Source organism: Sinohyriopsis cumingii, chromosome 7 (genome assembly GCF_028554795.1).
Source record: "Sinohyriopsis cumingii isolate HCF-2022 chromosome 7, ASM2855479v2, whole genome shotgun sequence".
In the NCBI taxonomy this organism is placed as follows: Eukaryota; Metazoa; Mollusca; class Bivalvia; order Unionida; family Unionidae; genus Sinohyriopsis; species Sinohyriopsis cumingii.
Window position 1 is genome coordinate 78,605,715 of NC_142967.1, and position 17,338 is coordinate 78,623,052.

Below are 17,338 nucleotides of genomic sequence, written 5' to 3' on the forward strand. Positions count from 1 at the left end.
GGTCATTGAATCAGTAACGGGTCTCAAAGAGTATCATTAATATTATTGACGGTCTTTTTACTCATAAAATTATACCAATGAGCATATAATGGCTTTATATTTCTTTACTTAAATTTATTTATCATCAATTAGGTTATTATTCCTTTTATTTAAGTTAATATTACTTGAAAGGAAATATATAACCAAGTGTACATCTATTTCGTTTCGTTTATATTTTTGAATGACTCTATCAAATATTTTGACGGTATTGAAAGTGCATCAGTTGTTCTGCTGGAATTGATGTTGTTATTACCCGCAAATGATGTGACACCACACCGCCTTAATGTCAGCGTCCCTACTTAAAGCTGCAAGAACATCTGAGGGTGTGGCAACGACAGTGACATGCCCGACGTGCGATTACACTGTAGTACAGGGAGAGGGAAACAGGCGAACGATTTGCCCGAACTGTGGACACTTCTACAACCCAGAAGCAGCTGAGAGAAGGGAACCAAGAAGACGACCACAGGAAAATGTATTAAATATTTTTTTATTGTATAAGTAGGTCTATATACTAAACCAAATAACCTTTCTGGCTTCAAACACTTGAGATTTTGAGATATCTTGCATAACTATTCATTTGGAAGAATTCAGAATAACTATTGGCCAACTTGCAAATAAAGATTTAGATGTGTTCAGTACAGTAGAGCTTGTTATAAAACAAGTCACAGCTCATGTACGCGGTCTGAGTCACCTTTTGCAGCTTCAGGTGTCATTTTGGAGAATTTGATTAAACATACTTTTAAGTGGCATTAATTCACGTGCCTTTTCCATCCAAATTCCATTGAAGAGTATTGTATAAATTCCTCGAAAAATGCTTAATGGCAAATTCAATGATAATGTACTTCAACTTTTTTATAGTACAAGTCACATGGGTCATGTATGCACATTTACTCATTTTAGAGTAGATAAAAATTGTCCTTTTAAAATTGAACACTAATTTTCTTTAACCAATTTAGTCTATTCAATCCTGATTATTGAAATGCTCTGCACCTTAACTGTCACCAAGAAACTTCCAGACGAAAATTATCACTTTGGATTTGAATGTAAATTAATGAGCTTTCAGTATGAAACTGAATGTAATTAATTACTGTTAGTGTGTACAATTTGCTTTGAAATGGAGTGTCTGTTCAGTTAGTAGAGAGTGAGAAAAATGGTCACTTAATATTCCAAAACCAATGTTTCGTTTGAGAAAGAAGGAACAAATCCACTTGCCTGTGACTGCAGATTAAATCCATGCAACATTTAAAAAAATTCAGAGCTAAGGAATACATCCTTATCTGCAATGCAGATAGGTCAATGGTGCAACCACACAGTATGTATCTAGGCCTAGCCCTGGTTACGTACATGAGGGATCTTTCATAAAATGCCAGATGCCTAATTCTTTCTTTTTTAATATGTATATTTAAATAATTTAAGAGAATGTGTGAATAAAAAGGGGATATGTAGTAAATACAAAGCCACATAAATGTTTTGTTCAGAGACTGGAGAAAGAACTTGTTTAATATTGCACAGGAAAATACATCTCTTGGCATGACAGCCTTGACATTCCTATGCTGTATGAAACTTGTTCTTTCCACCTGTTCAGGACAAAACACATGTAATTTTGTCTGTTTATCAGTTAGCTTTGGTTAATTGACCAGTTATGTGTTGTTTAAATTGTGACATAGACCACTTTTTGACATTGTGCACAACATGATTTTATGAATGAAAATATTTTAAAAAAAGAGATTGGCAATGGATGTGGTATGAATGGGATTTGATAATTTACTTAAAGTGTGTACTGTACTTGTAAGGAAATTGCTAGATTTTCTAAACCATAAGTAGTTATTTATTAAATTATAAGTCACCATGGCTACGTGTGTGTGTGTGTGTGATTTGGATTTTTAATGTAGCTTTCAAAAAATTTCAGTCATATCGCTATGATGTCTGCAGTGTGGCAGTTTAAAGTGATGTCTAGCACTGGGGCATCATGCCACAGACATGTAGCATGATGTCCCACCCAGTCACATTATTCTGACACCAGGCTGATCAGTCCTAACACAAAACTCTTAATGCATGGCTATGTGAATTTCCTGAAAATCTTTTTACATACCAATTATTTCGATGTAACACATAACAGCAGAAAATGGAAACATTCTATTCCAAACGCTGACTTGCAATTAGGGTAATGAAGAAATCTGTCGATTTTGGGGTCTAATAATGGTCAGCTGTCATGATCTTGATAATCTAATGAGAACAGTAAATTTGTTCAAGACTGCTTACCATGGCCATGGCCATGACCATAAATTTGTTTTATTTTATTTCCTGATTGGGGATATTTCAGTATGATATAGTACTTTGTGAATATTGTATCACATTCAGTCTTTAGATTGTTAATGAAATCTTACTGGCTTGTGGGCAAACTTTCGAATTTTCAGTTGCGCCAGCAAATTTTCACATAACATGCATATTGCCTGAAACATTGTAATGAAGCAACAAAAACAAAACAACTTTTAAAGTTATTGTTTTCATTTCATCTCTTCATCATGTAGAAACACATCTCACAAAATACAGTGCCAGAGATGATAAGTTACCTTGTTGCTACTATACTAACAGATTTGATCTTTCCTGATAGGCCAGCTGCATTTGAATATTTACTGACCGAAGTGGAAATCTATTTAACTTGCCCCAGGCAATGGGCATTGATAATGTAAAACACTTGGGCACAACTTTGTGTACCACACTTAGCCTTCGTCATCAATTAATCATACTATATTTCAAACAGTTTAGCAACCAAGGCATTCTCAGGGTGCATTTGATTGTGTGGCTCTAATTGCTGAGTGTTTTCAATCTAATTGAGCTCAAAACATCCAGAACTTGTTTCAGTGGCATGCCATGGTTTCAATTGATCAGTTATAGATAAATAAAAACATTGACTTTTTTACTGCAAGAGAAATATACTGTCAGATTTGGGCCTAGTGTTTGAAATAAAATGGTAGGCTATACATGGTGGTCAGTTTTTCTGGTGGATGAAGAATCCAGGAAAACCCTTATAAGAATCACTCACCCACTAGAAGCAGCTGGCAAGCTTTCTCTCACAACCCTCATTGGCCAAGCCTGAGACTCGAATCCATGCAGACATGTTGTTTTGTCACTAGATTTTCAGTTCAGCTTTACTCAGAAAAGGGAGATCTGTTGTTGGCATCAAAATATATGATTAATCCTGGCTGCATAAAATTTTGTTGTACTTGCTCCATTACTTTTACATGTACTTTCATTTCAGTGTACATGTATAAAGTGTCGAGAATATATATCCTTGTGTTACGTGTTTAGTGTACATAGTGTAGCAGTGACTTTGGCCATTGTGGTGACTGCAGTGGCAACAACAGTTTGTTAAAGTTTTTCATTTGAAATATTTACTAAACCCTTTTAGATTCTCATCATACTTCAATAATCACTTTGAAGCTAGGACAATTAATTCCATGGCATGCTCACTAGCCCATATTACCCTGAGGTCATGGTCACAGTAAGAGAAAATTTGCATTCAGATTTTGGGTCTGGCTTTTTAATTTTCTTAGATTTCCTGAATCATAAACCTCTTGGTGCATTTCCTTTATACTTTGAATGAATCATTATGAAGCCAGCATTTCAGTATTGAAAGGTCTAAAGCCATTTCAACTGTGGCTCAGATAGGAGAAATGGTTTCTGCTCAGTATTTAGAGTTTTTCACCAGTTGTAGTTAAAATCTTTGCTGATGGCTTGCACATGAGGTTACGTAAGAAGCCTTTCACTGTTGGGGTAAATAGGTGAATCATGTCAAGGTCACTGTAACTGAAAGAAGAAAGATGTTTTCTGCACAAATGTTTAGTTTTTAACCATATACCTTGTAGATAACCTACATAACAAAACAAGTGTTTGATTTTCTTGTCTAAAAGGTCACTGATTGAAAAAAGAAATGATTTAACAAAACAGGTGTTTGATTTTCTGGTCAAAGGTCACTGATTGAAAGAAGAAATGATTTTATTACACATCAATTCTAGCTTTAGACCAAGGTTTGTAAAGGGTTTGCACTCACAGTTCTATTGAATTTTTGTTTAATATATCAAAGATCAAGGTCAAGACATTATGGTTTTGCAGAATAAGTTTTCTTTTTCTTAAGTAACTGTACCAAATTTTGGATTTGATGTACTTAATGCCATGAAGTGACTTGTTGATTCTAAAAGTCAAGTTCATGGTAAGTCTATAAGAAAATAACGGTTCCTGTACTTTTATTTCACGTTAAAACTGAATCAGAGGCTGAGGTTGTTTAGGCCCAGTGGTTAATAATCTTCATAGTCAGCCATACACTAGGAAAATTAAACACATGGTGGACATATGACATAATACATGCCCTTCATGGTGCTCTTCTTAACTATTTGGATGTGCATGTGACCCCAACTACATAATTGAGTGGGAAGGCTGGAATTTGACCAATTCTGAAATAAAGCATCATGCATAAACGTGTTTCAGTATTGGACAGATGATTCAGTCAAGTATGTATGAAGGTATAAATTATAGAGAAACCATGAAACAATTGTTTTTGTAACATGCAGTTAACAGCACTGGAAGAAACTTCCTTGAAAACTGGCATAGATTTCTTTGTCAGCTGCTCTTGTATTTAACTTTTCTTTAAAAATTCGGGTAGGTAATCTCAGCCTCTCTTTGGCCTGTTGTTAATGCAGTACTTGTTATTTTTATCATGTTCGTTAAACAACCATATCCAAGATGCAAATAAACTGTAAGGTAGGAGATAGTTTTCTGACATATTGACTTCTGTAACAGTTTTGGAGCATGTTTTGTTTTTAAAGCAAATACTTGTGTTTGCACAGTTTGTCATGTATTGTTAACAGTAAACAGGCAAAACATTGAGAAAACTGGTGTGGACTTGCATTTCCATGAGCAACCTATAATAAAGCCTAAAAAAATCAATATGGGTTGTAGTTCATGCTTCATTGACTTGGGTTAATTTTTACATTTTGGTTACATTTTCAAGTACTTCATGGTAGGGTCATGAAACTTGATTAAGGAATCATGTTTACCATATATATTTGCTTGGAAGTCAAGTCAAACTGCAACCAATGAAGATCCTGATTTGCAGTAACATAATGCACCAGCAGGTCATGGTGCGTGTTGTTCAACTGATTACTCCTTTCAAACTGCACAGACCCAGATCTGCTGGCACATTATGTGATGGCAGATCTAGACCTGTACAGTTTGCAGTTGGATTCAACTTATAAGCAAGTATATACAGTACATGTTTGAAATTCAATTTTCACTTCACATTTCAGGTAGTGAGTGATACTGTAATAAGTACTTTTCCATGGCATATTTCCCATGAACAGACACTTTTAAACTGACAAACTACCTACTGATGAGATTGATAACTCTTCTAATGTGAAATGTCAGCTTTGTGTAATAAAACAACATGACAAGGAAATATTGAACGAGTTTGTTTTTGGTTTTTAACTCGCCAGGTGATAAGTCCAAGTGAGCTTATGGTATGGCCTTTCATCTGCTATGTGTCTACTATCCAACAATATTTGCTTGTTACTATTCTGGCATCCACATTTTTTTTACCAGATTTTAATAAAACTTGTAATGTGTGCTAGCCAATCAAATGCAAGATTAATTCATTAATATGACCAAACCTATCAGAAAAATAATGTTTTTTTTCAGGTCAGATGGTCTCTCATGATATGTGACATCACCATATAATCAATCAATTTGTGCATGGAAAACTCTGTATCTCAAGATACAGAATGGGGGTTAATATCTTGATTGAATCTATTTTATGCATTTTTTCATTTTCCACTATCAAGTCATATTTAGAATCATTTAAAAACTCAATAACTTTTTTGTTAACTGCACAAGCTTCAATGAAACTAATTTGAAAGGCCATGTGCAGGGCCTAAACGTGAACATAAAAGTCAGTATTTTTGATCTTCCATTAAATCAAATCAAATTTGGTGTAATTTAAAAAAAAAAAAAATTCTGTAAACTACACAATTATTTATAAAGTTAATTTTAGTTTTAAAGGTTATAATGAGTCTCAACATGGCAACCAAAACTCCATTGCAGCTTTCAAATACATAGCAGAGTTGCTCCACTTTATGAATTTATTCATCACTCTTTAAATCAAGTCATATTTTGGTACCATTTAAAAATTTAATAAATGTTTGGTGCAAATCACTTAATTAACAAATCTTAATATTCCTTTTAGACATTTTTGAATGGTATAATATATTCATGCATAAAATTGTATGAACACATTCAAAAACACTTTCTTTAAAATCCCAGTTGTATTTCTTTTCAAAGGTGTGAGTGTTCCTTGATTATGTTTTTGACTCGTAGGTGGAAGCATTAATTTATAGGCATATATTTTTCAGTAGACCAAAATTGAAGAAACGAAAATAGGAGCAGAGAAATACTTTACCAAGATGTCTGAAGGTTTGCATGGTATACACTACCTTATGTATGCACTTATAAGTCAAGTGAAACAGAAAACAGCAAACATCCTTTACGGATGTAGCTTAGTGCACATACAGCTCAGGGTCTATCTTGTTTGTTCTTCTGATTACTCCTAACAAACCACATAGACCCAGATCTGATGGCACATTATGTGATGGTAGATCTGGGTCTGTGCGGTTTTGCAGTTGGCCATGGAAGCAAGTATATATGGTAACCAGAATGAAGCCATTTAATCGCACTGATTTAAAACTCAACCTATCTGCACATTAGACTTACAGCTGATGGCTATTCAATTGTTGGCCATTAAAAATGTGCATTCGTACCTTATTTAACTTGCAGTTAATTCATTTAACTTGCAATCAGTTCATTTGTTGTACATCTTTTCACTTGTATTATGACAGTTGTTTATCTTTAAAATAGCACCCAACTCCACAAAAATTTAATTTGTTTTTGTACCTAATCAAGAGTTGATAGTGTTGAGTTATCAGGTCTGGAAATCTGATCTATTTGTAATAATAATTACATCAAATGTGTGTTATTTGAACTGATTGTGTTGCTTAATTGTCTTCATGATTTGGTAAAGTACAAAATTCTCTGATCCAATTAAAACGTTTGAAGCACATCCTCTTTAACAAGTGTTTGATGTATATCCACCGACATAAGATTGTCTGGTCTTTCTCAGATACAGTTGCCAGTTCACATGTTGATTGTTGCTATGCGAAGTTTGTGGGACCCTCGGTGGCTGAGTGGACTTTTTAGGGCACTCACCTCTGTAGATCACTGATCTCACCTATATGTGAGTCCAGGTCTCAGCTTGACAATGTGGGTATGTGAGAAAGCTTGCTAATTTATCACCTGAATTGTCAGGAACGGTTTCAGTCGTTGCCACCACCAAACAACAAAAAAACCCATCATGATAATTGTACCATGAGCATGATCTATCCTTTATAGCTAAGTGGGATGGAACTCAAACATAAAAAGTTATTTTCCATTGTGAAGTATTTAAACTTTTTTTATTTTTTGTGCAGAGTATTAATTTTATATTTATATAGTTCTTTTTCTAAACTCTGACAATCAGTTGCAAAATCTGTTGAGAAATGGTAAGTTATAACAAATTCTCTGTGTGACTCACCAAATTGATGAAGAAAATTACTGCATTTAGTTAAAGACCAGTAAATGTTTGTTTTGCAGAGAAATAATGGAGAAAAAAAACCTGGTGGTAGAATCCAGTCAATAACAAAATTCTTCAGTAGGATAACACCCGGTGGTAGAAATGATACTGAATTAAGTGCCTTACCATCAGACCCAAGTCCTGGCCACTCACAGTCAGATAATTCCAGCAGTAACCACAGTACAGAGTTACCTCCTATTAGGACAGGCAGTTTAACTGTCCAAACCAATCTAAGGGCCACAACTCCATCATATGCCCAAAATCAGCGACCTGTTAGCCAAAATTGTCTTTCAGAATATACTGATAGGACTAATCAGCGAGTTTCTTCTAATTATTCTGTGAGGAGTGATGTTGGACAAGCGAGAAAGGCCAATAGCCCATCAAGAAAGCCATTTGCGGTAAACACGGAAGAAAATCTTACCAATGGAAATAAAGGCAACGTTAAAACATTTATGGTAAACTCAGAAGAAAGTCTTACTAATCGGAACAAAGTCAAAGTTCAGAAACCAATTTTGATAAAATCGGAAGAAAATCGTACCAATGGGAACAAAGTGAAAGTTCAGAAACCATTTGAGGTAAACTCGGACGAAAATCTTACCAATGGGAACAAAGATGAAGTTCAGGATCCTATACAGATAAAAACTTCTGATCAATTGAGGTGAGTTGAATGTACATACATGCAGGACCAGATGGTTATCACTGAATGTATTAGTATTAAGTAGATCTATATTAAAGAATAGTGTAATTTTTATTTAGCTTCATGGAAAAGAATAACAATAGAGAAACTAATTTAAATCCAGACTGTCCCTTTTAATTCCATCTTTCTCTGTAGACTGGTCGCATATTTTAGTCCTAATAAGACAGTTTTAAAGCTACTGTATATACTCATTTATTAGTCGAGTCCAAATGCAAACAACATAGATCCTGATATGCCACTGCATAAAGCACCAGTAAATCAGAGTCTGTATTCTACTGATTACTCCAAACAGTATGCATGATGATGAACTCAGATCTTTTGGCTCATTATGTGATAACAAATCTGGGTCTATGCAGTTTGCAGTTGGACACAGCTTCTAAATGAGTTTATATGGTAAACAAACCTTTTTATAATGGACATCTCCATAACATGGACACAAATTTGGACCCAAGCAGTGATCCATACAGGGAAGATTTACTGTAACAAACAATTCCGAATATACTCACTTATAAGATATGTCCAACTGGAAACTGCACAGATCCAGATTTGCTGTCACATAATGTGCCATTGGATCTGGGTCTGTGTAGTTTGTCAGGAGTAAATAATTGCGCATACAACATAATCTGCTGGTGCATTTTGCAATAATGTTAGATCAGGGTCTGTTGTTTGCAGCTAGACTTGTCTTACAAGCAAGTATATATATTGTAATTTGAGCTCGTGGACACAAGTTCATGTACATTGGGGCATACCAATGTTTGCTCTTCACATTTGATCAAAAGTGTTAAAAGTGAGAATTGTTTTTGCCATAAAATGATTTTTGAAAGACCCACCTCTCCCATTAACATAATTTTTATAGCTGTATTAAAAAACTATCACAGTTGTGTAGATTACTGATGTTTCATGCTGAAAAACCTTGTCCATCTGAAGTGAATACATCCTCCCACAGAGTGGAGGATTGTAATTATTACATAGTCCACTTGTGCACCTTGCATGACTGTGAACAGAAGTTATCTTTATCAACAGTACCACAGTAATAGACTTGTGTGAATTTGTGAGCAGAGAAAAATATCTTCTTGTTGTATAGTGATTTACCAAATTGGGGTCTTCCTTCAACAAATATTATTTCTCAGAGTTACTTTTACAAGCTGACTCCCCCCTCCACTTAAGGTACACTCATATATTAAGGAAGAATTACAACTGTTTACCATTAATTCTTTTGTGTTAAGGAAAATAATGCAGCAGATGTCCTACCCTAACATGGCAGGAATTATGTATTCATTTTTGGTCCAGATACCCAATGAAGTTTTTTCTCATCTTTGTATTTGTTCTTATGACTCATGTCATATTGTTATTGTGTGTGTTTGCAATTGCTTCTTAATAAAGGGTTAACAATTGAACATCTTTCTTTACTGTAGTGAAATGATGGGTAGGTTTCCATTCTTTTCTTTGTGTATATATCACACATACCATATAAACAAGTTGTGACATATTATAACAATACTGTCACTATGCATTGTTTTTTCTTTCTTTCCTGAAATGTTTATTTCAGAAAACATTGTTGGGACAGTCTGTGGGGAAATATGACCACATGATGGGCACTTGGAACATAAACCCAGACTGCCTCACACATTCAAAGTGCATAAAAAGTTTAGTTCTGCATTTTGTAAATTATGCTCAACTGGAACCTGGAATCTAGCAAATGCCTGACACACATACAAAGAAGTTTAGTTCTGCATTTTGTAAATTATGCTCAACTGGAACCTGGAATCTAGCAAATGCCTGACACACATACAAAGGGCAGAGGAAATATAACTTCCCATCCTCTTGAAAATTCCAGTTCTCTCTTAAAGAGCCTTAGGGTCTCACTGCAAGATAATTAGCTCTTCAGGTTGGAGGAACACTCCCTGGTCCCAGGCAGTTATGGGACCAGTCTCTTTGGAGAGAGCTGGGACCCTTCCAGAAGAAGGGACTAGACTTGAAGAGTGCATAGCTTGCCTGTCAAAGAGAAAAAAGCTGAACATATCTCAGGTTCAGATTAGCATACTGCACTCTCCTGCAAGGAAGAAGCACCACATGCATCACATCTTTTACTGTGTGTTGCACCCTCCCATGAGGGAGTAGCTGCACTGTACCCAGCACTTACAGGTAACATGTTATGCCCTCCCGAGTGGGAGGAGCAGCTCTGCACCCTTTATACTGATAAATTGGATGAACAAGGTTCTGACATTTGTCACCTGATTGCAGACCAGTGACCAATCTGGTCAGTGTCTGGAGATCACTCTGTGGACACCAGTACCAGTCACTGGTCAGTTCATTCAGGTGGCCAGTCAATGTCTTGTGACTGGTCACTGACCACTAATCGGTTTATCCAGGTGACTGATCAGATTGTATCAGTGACCAGTCATACTTAGAGATCTTGGGTATAGCATCAACTAAATCATTCAGGAAAGACAAGTGGCTTCATCTTCCCTCCGTATCTTCTAGTTTCGTACAGAACTCAAACTCAGCATGATGGCAGTGGTGCTGATTGCTTCTTTGTCACCTAAGCCTCCGACATAGTGATGCCCAACCACTCTCCTACTGACAGTGTACTAGATGATGATGATGTCCTCTCTATCCTTGTCTACTCCAGTGAGTTTGATGTGGAAGTAGTTTCAATGACACTTCCTATCAGTCCCTCTAGTTCTTCTCAGTTGGATGAGAATTATCTGTTCCTTTGTTCAGGCAGTATTGAAGTTTACCTCCTGTTGCCTATGGACTTGTGCCCAGAACCATCTGGATCAGTTGAACAAATGAATCAACCCATATTATTCAATCAGTTGAACAACCAAATCTACCTGCATTATTCCTTCTGGATCAGTTGAACAAATAAATCAGCCTATATTATTTACTTTGGATCAGCTGAACAAATGAATCAACCCATATCGTTCGCTTTGGATCAGATGAACAAACGAATCAAGTGTATTATTCCCTGTGATGAGTTATGATAGTAACAAAATCGGTCAGGAACAGGGGGTGATTTTGACACCCCAGCAGATGGGAGGGTTCGCTTCCACATCCAAACAGTCATTATCTTTATTAAGTTTATATTCTGTAGGACTTGGAGATGACTCTCTGTGGGAATCCAATCTACAAAATCCCAAAACCATTGAGAGCCCAATGAGTCTATTCAAGAGTGCATCACTATACTCTTGTCCAGCTCTTCTATACATACAGTTGTCAGAAGTGACACTTCGAACAAAGAAAGAAAACTGGAAGAATCAGTTAAAGAATGCCCAGAAGCAAAGTGTTCTGCTTAAATTAAGTGAGAAAACTTTTTCCAAATATGTCAAATTAAAAAAAGTGTTTGACTACCTCCAAGAGTGGTGCAGTAAGGGGGAAATTGCTTGAAGATTAGAAATTAATCTACTCCCGAGATTCACAAATTATTCCGATTTTGTTAGTGCATGGAACACCATCCTCCAAGAATACTGTACCACACATCTATTTACACACAGTACAAAATGTGGTAAAGAACATGTAAGTGAGACTAAAGGGGAATTCCAAGTGAGAATAAAAGAACACCTGGGGGACATCCATAATCATTCCCCAATGTCTAAACTTTTTAATTTACCTGACCACAGCATATATTGTGTTAAATATCAGATAATAGAAATTATTAAATCTGATCCATAGCTCTCCAATAGCACACTTTTTAGGGAAGATAGAGAACTTTATTGGATATACCAATTACATCCCCTACAGCCGGTAGGGATTGACATCTTGGTTAAAATGAGAGTACAGGCATATTTAACTTAATTTCTTATTATTTTCTCTCCCATGTGAACCAGGATGTTTCAGCTCCGTAGTCATTAAGCTGGAATATTCCATCTTCTGAGAAAATCACTGTGCCTCAAAATGCAGCCCCAGCTTTGGACTGCACTACAAATTATGATGTAATTGCCCTGCTATGCAACTGCTACACAGCAAAATGAAGTACCAATGTGTGTACTGAAATGCCAAATTTAAAACATTGCCGATCTTTAGAGATACATGTCAAGATTACACATATTGGTATCAGAATATCTTGAGGTGACTGCGGAAAAATCATAAAATAAAAGAAGTTTGATCTCATCGTAAACTGAAGTGCTCTTCGTCTAATACAACAGCATGGCAGTATTTTGTTTTGCATTACAGAAATTAACTTTATAGAACTAAGTTTCTGTAAAAATAAAATTTCATACGAATTTGCTAGTCGTTTCTTTATTGATGCCCCTCTTTGAATCATATTTCTCTACGTATCCAATACCTGGCTACGAGACAATCGTTTATTTTGGAACCCAGATGCTTCAACAGTAAGTCGTGACAATACTAGTCACATGACCTTAAAAGTAGCTATACCAGCATTGCTGGCGACAAAGGGGTATATAAACCTGACACTGACATAACAAAGAACAAAGTGGTTAATTGAACAAATGAATCAACTTGTGATTATTCCCTCTGATGAATTACAATAGTAATGAAACAGGTTAGGGACAGGGGGTGAATAGGACACCCCAACAGATGGGAGGGTTTGCTTCCAAACAGTCATTATCTTGCCTAAGTTTTATTCTGTTGGAAGTGAAGGCAACCCTCTGCTGGAATCCAGTCTACAAGATCCCAGAACCAGTGAGTCCATATGAGAGTGCATCAGTACTCTTATCCAGCTCTTCCATACAGTTGTCAGGAGAAATGAGACTTTGAACAAAGAAAGAAAGCTGGAAGAACTAGTTACATAATGCCCAGAAGCGAAGCGTTTGCTACTACCTTCATTGCAAATATTGGATGCAGATGACAGTTTTTACTGAAATAGACTATTCTAGAAACCAGAAATTGAGAGCACTGAGGCAGTCAGTTTGCTTGTTTACATCAGTAGCGTCTGTTTGCACTTAAATGGCAATAATTGAACAGTGTTAGGGACCCCTTGATGACATTAAGGTTAGAAATTATAAATCAGTGAATGAAATGATAATATTAAGTTTTGTGCATTTTTTTATATAGATCCTTGATGTTTTCATTGTTGAAATCACTAGGGGGCACAAACAAACAGGAGGGTATGCAAAACTATAGTCATCGTAATTTTGTCTGACTCCCTTTCCTTGGCCTCACTGTCATATGTGGATGTTTATTTCGTGACTGAGCTAGATTTTTGTTAGTAACACTTTGATCATATACTTGATGAAATCTATTAAAGGTTGCAAATGAACACTTCATTTGTGCAGCAAGAACAAATAACCACCTACTGTTACTTGCCACTGAACTGCACTTGTGGTGCAATCACAGGGTTGTCACATGGGGAAAAAGGCTATGGGATTGAGGTCAGTTATTTACTGCAAGAGTCACACCTCTGCTTGGCACTGATAAAGTATTCACATTCAAGGCTCAGTCAAAAGTATTGTCTACTTGAAAATATTCTGCTGCCTTAGGATGTACTGGCAGAAAAATTGTATATACCTATGGCTCATTTCATTACCCAGGTAACATGTGGGTATCTGAGTACTTGGGTACCCATTCACAATTTTAATGACATATTACCTTCTCATCCTTCTACCTCCGCTGTTTAGTTGAACAGAGTGCAAGCATTTTTTTCTTTATGATGCATATACGTTCAGCACAACATGTGGCCCAGGGACACCAACATTTACATGTACTCTCTCTCAAAAGGGGAGTACGCTTTTGATCAGTGTTACACATCTGCCTACCCTCCTAACTGACAAATTTACCTACGCATTGCAATGGGCTGTGCATTACTGCTGATAAAATGCAGTTGGGGTAAGCTAATTTTACCTGTCGCTACTGCCAGATGCTCCTCCTCCTCCCACTACACTCTGATATCCTGACATAATAGTCAGTATAATTTAAAAGATGACTGCTCTGCACATGGGACAATTCTTGACAATTCTCTACTCTGTAGGAGGATGTATTCTTATAAAAAATGGACAGGTTTTTAAGGATGAAAAAAGAGTAAGCTATGCAATAGCTATGGGTAAGTATTTCATAATTAAAATTTAAAATCAGTTATCCCCCCCACTACATTTTATGTCAAGTAACCTGAAAATTGCATTAATGATGCAGTGTTGGTGAGATTATTTCTTGGCTGCTGTGTATGTGGAACATTTGAGCCTATTGTGGGTAATTTTCTGCAGGGTATTATGGGTGTGACTTGTATTGGATTATTGTGGTCATTGCTATGGAGATGAACTACTAATAGTACAACATCTTGCCAGTCTTACCTGAAATGCCTTGCAGAAACTTGCCCAACGTGACATGCACAAATTGATGATTTTATACAGTTTATCTATTGCAAGTTTATCAATTTTCATTTGGTAAAGTATTTTTCAGAAAACGGTGTACTTAAAATCTAGTACAGTAAAATTAAAATTATCCATATCGTCACTGGAGATATGGATTCTAGTCAGATTATTACTATTCTGGATTGGAGCCCTGAGTGGCCGAGTGGTCTAAAGTGCTCTCCATTACGGATCACTGCCATCTCACCTCTGTCTGCATGGGTTCGAGTCTAAGATTCAGCCAATGTGCGTGTGTGAGAAAGCTCACCAGTAGCTTCTCGTGAGTCGGTGTTCTTTCTTGGGTTTTCCCGGGTTCTTCTTCCACCATTATTACTGGCCACCATACATAGCCTATCGTGTGCTGAAAAATGGTGTTAAACCTCACAACAACAACAACTATTCTGGATCACTTCAATTTATTGTGTGTTAGGGTGGTGACAGTCTTCTGGTCCATTTATTCACAAGAATCAGAGGTGGTGTCCATGTAAGTCTTAATCTGACTATACAAAAATGACCAAATAGTAAGCAGTGATTTCAGAAATCTCAGTGCTAGTACGAATGCACGTTCTTGATATTTTTTAATGTTTTAAAATGAAAGAGCAGAAGGTTGAATTGTCCTGATGATGACATGTGTAACAGGACCTCTTGTCATGAAATGGAGTCCATTAATTTACATAATGATTATACAATAACAGGACCTATTGTCACAAAGTGGAGTGCAAACATTAACCTAATGTTGATGCATGTGACAGGATCTGTAGTTACAATATGGAGCACAAAAATTGATATGATGTTACATGTAACAGGACAAGAATTCACCAAATGGAGTACTAAAAATATGACTTGATGATGATACATATAACAGGATCTGTAGTCACAATATGGAGCAAAAAAAATTGATGTTACATATGACAGGACCTATAGTAATGAAATGAGCACAAATATGACCTAATGATACATGTAACAGAACCAGGAGTCACCAAATGTAGTACAAAAATTAAACTGATGATTATTCATGTTAGAAGACCTAATCATAATCTTATGTTATGTGTTTAGGCTCAGATATACAGTAACACAAGAAAGAGTGAAAACAACAAGCTTTGAAAAATATAATAATTTATTTCTCTGGAAAATTCTGTAAAAATGAAAATATGAACTTACGGTTTTAAGAATCAGATCTAAAATTAATCAAAGAATAATCCACAAATAAAATTTTTGAAGTCCTAATAACAAAATCTTCTAATGATTTCAAGTTTGAGTCCCGACAAAGAATCCCAGATGGAAGACAATGATGTATGCTGTAACCTGTAGTGTTGAAGTCTACAGTTCCTTGTAGAAACAAGAATTATCACACCAGTTTTGGAAAGCTGAATAAACTTTTATAAAAGCTGTCCTTATTCAACAATTTCACATGAGCATACACATTTTCCAGGAGAAAAGAATTAATCCTTTTGAATCCAAGTAGTTTGAAATAACTCCAAACAGCACAACATACAACTTCCAGTGTAAGAAAAAGCCCAGCTTCTACTGAGAATATCAATCCAAAACAAAGGTTATATCATATTCTAAAATGCAGAAAGAGGGTCATGTGATCATGTTCCAGAACCTTGTAGAAATTATTTACTTGTTAAAAATCACGTTCACCCAGTGTGGCCTTAATGAAAACCAATCATTTTACTCTAAGAAATAAAAATTGTTTACATCTTAAACACATAGTTCCATCATGACCTCGACAATAACTAATCATTTTAAAATAAAAATATAACTTATTTATGTGGTTGCTACTAATTTTGAATCAAGGTCAGGATCTAGATCAACACCTGGTGTTTATAAAACGAACTGTCAAGGTCAAACTATTTTCTGAAAAAGGTATGATCACTAGTGAATAAATTTACATTACAGTAGCATGTGATGAAAAATATTCTTTTTTACAACTGACAAACAATATACATAACACTTCCCTCATAAAGAAAAAGAAAGATTTATACGATAAAGCTTTCTTTTTACCACAGACTAATTATACATTAGTTTAAAAAGAACTCATAAATTACACACTGTGTACATGAAATAATACATTATTATACACGGGAAAGTGCTTCTGCTATTAAATTATCTTTTCCCTTGATGTGCCTGATGTCAGATTATATTCCTATAACAACAAAATCCTAATCAGAGGAGCTGAACTAAGGTAAACTTCAAAATGATGTAATGCCAGTATCAAAGCCAAACATTCCTTCTTGATTGTTGAATAATTTCTTTGGTGCTTATTTAATTTCTTAGGAAAATAGCACACTGGATGATCAATACCATTTTCATCTTCTTGAATCAAAACTGCGCCAACCCCAACATCACCTGCATCAACAGACAATTTAAATGATTGGCTGAAATTTGAAGCTGTAAGAACTGGCACTCTTTTAACATATTAACCCCTGGAGGTTTTTATCATTTTTGCCTGAAAATCGAGTAGGAAACACATTTTGAAAGCTATTTCTGAATAGATCTGGAATAAAAATCCCCAGTGGTCTTTCAATAACATACTGCATAGTTGTGTTAGAAACATTGTTTTTCATTGGCTATTTGACTCACGCATGAGCAGAAGGGTAAAAGTTGGAGTTCTTTTTTTTAAATTTTTTTGTG

At 35.7% G+C, this 17,338-nt stretch overlaps 1 protein-coding gene across 1 annotated transcript in view; it reads left to right on the forward strand.

Annotated features, from left to right (window-relative positions):
* Window positions 1-253: 253 nt before the first annotated feature.
* Window positions 254-17,338, forward strand: part of LOC149795586 (putative E3 ubiquitin-protein ligase HECTD2) — a 108,977-nt gene continuing 91,892 nt past the window's right edge. Inside the window, exons 1-2 of the mRNA XM_089965422.1 lie at window positions 254-511; window positions 7,717-8,354. Coding sequence (XP_089821548.1) covers window positions 323-511; window positions 7,717-8,354 — 827 coding nt within the window. The 5' untranslated portion in view covers window positions 254-322. The remainder of the gene's footprint in view (window positions 512-7,716; window positions 8,355-17,338) is intronic.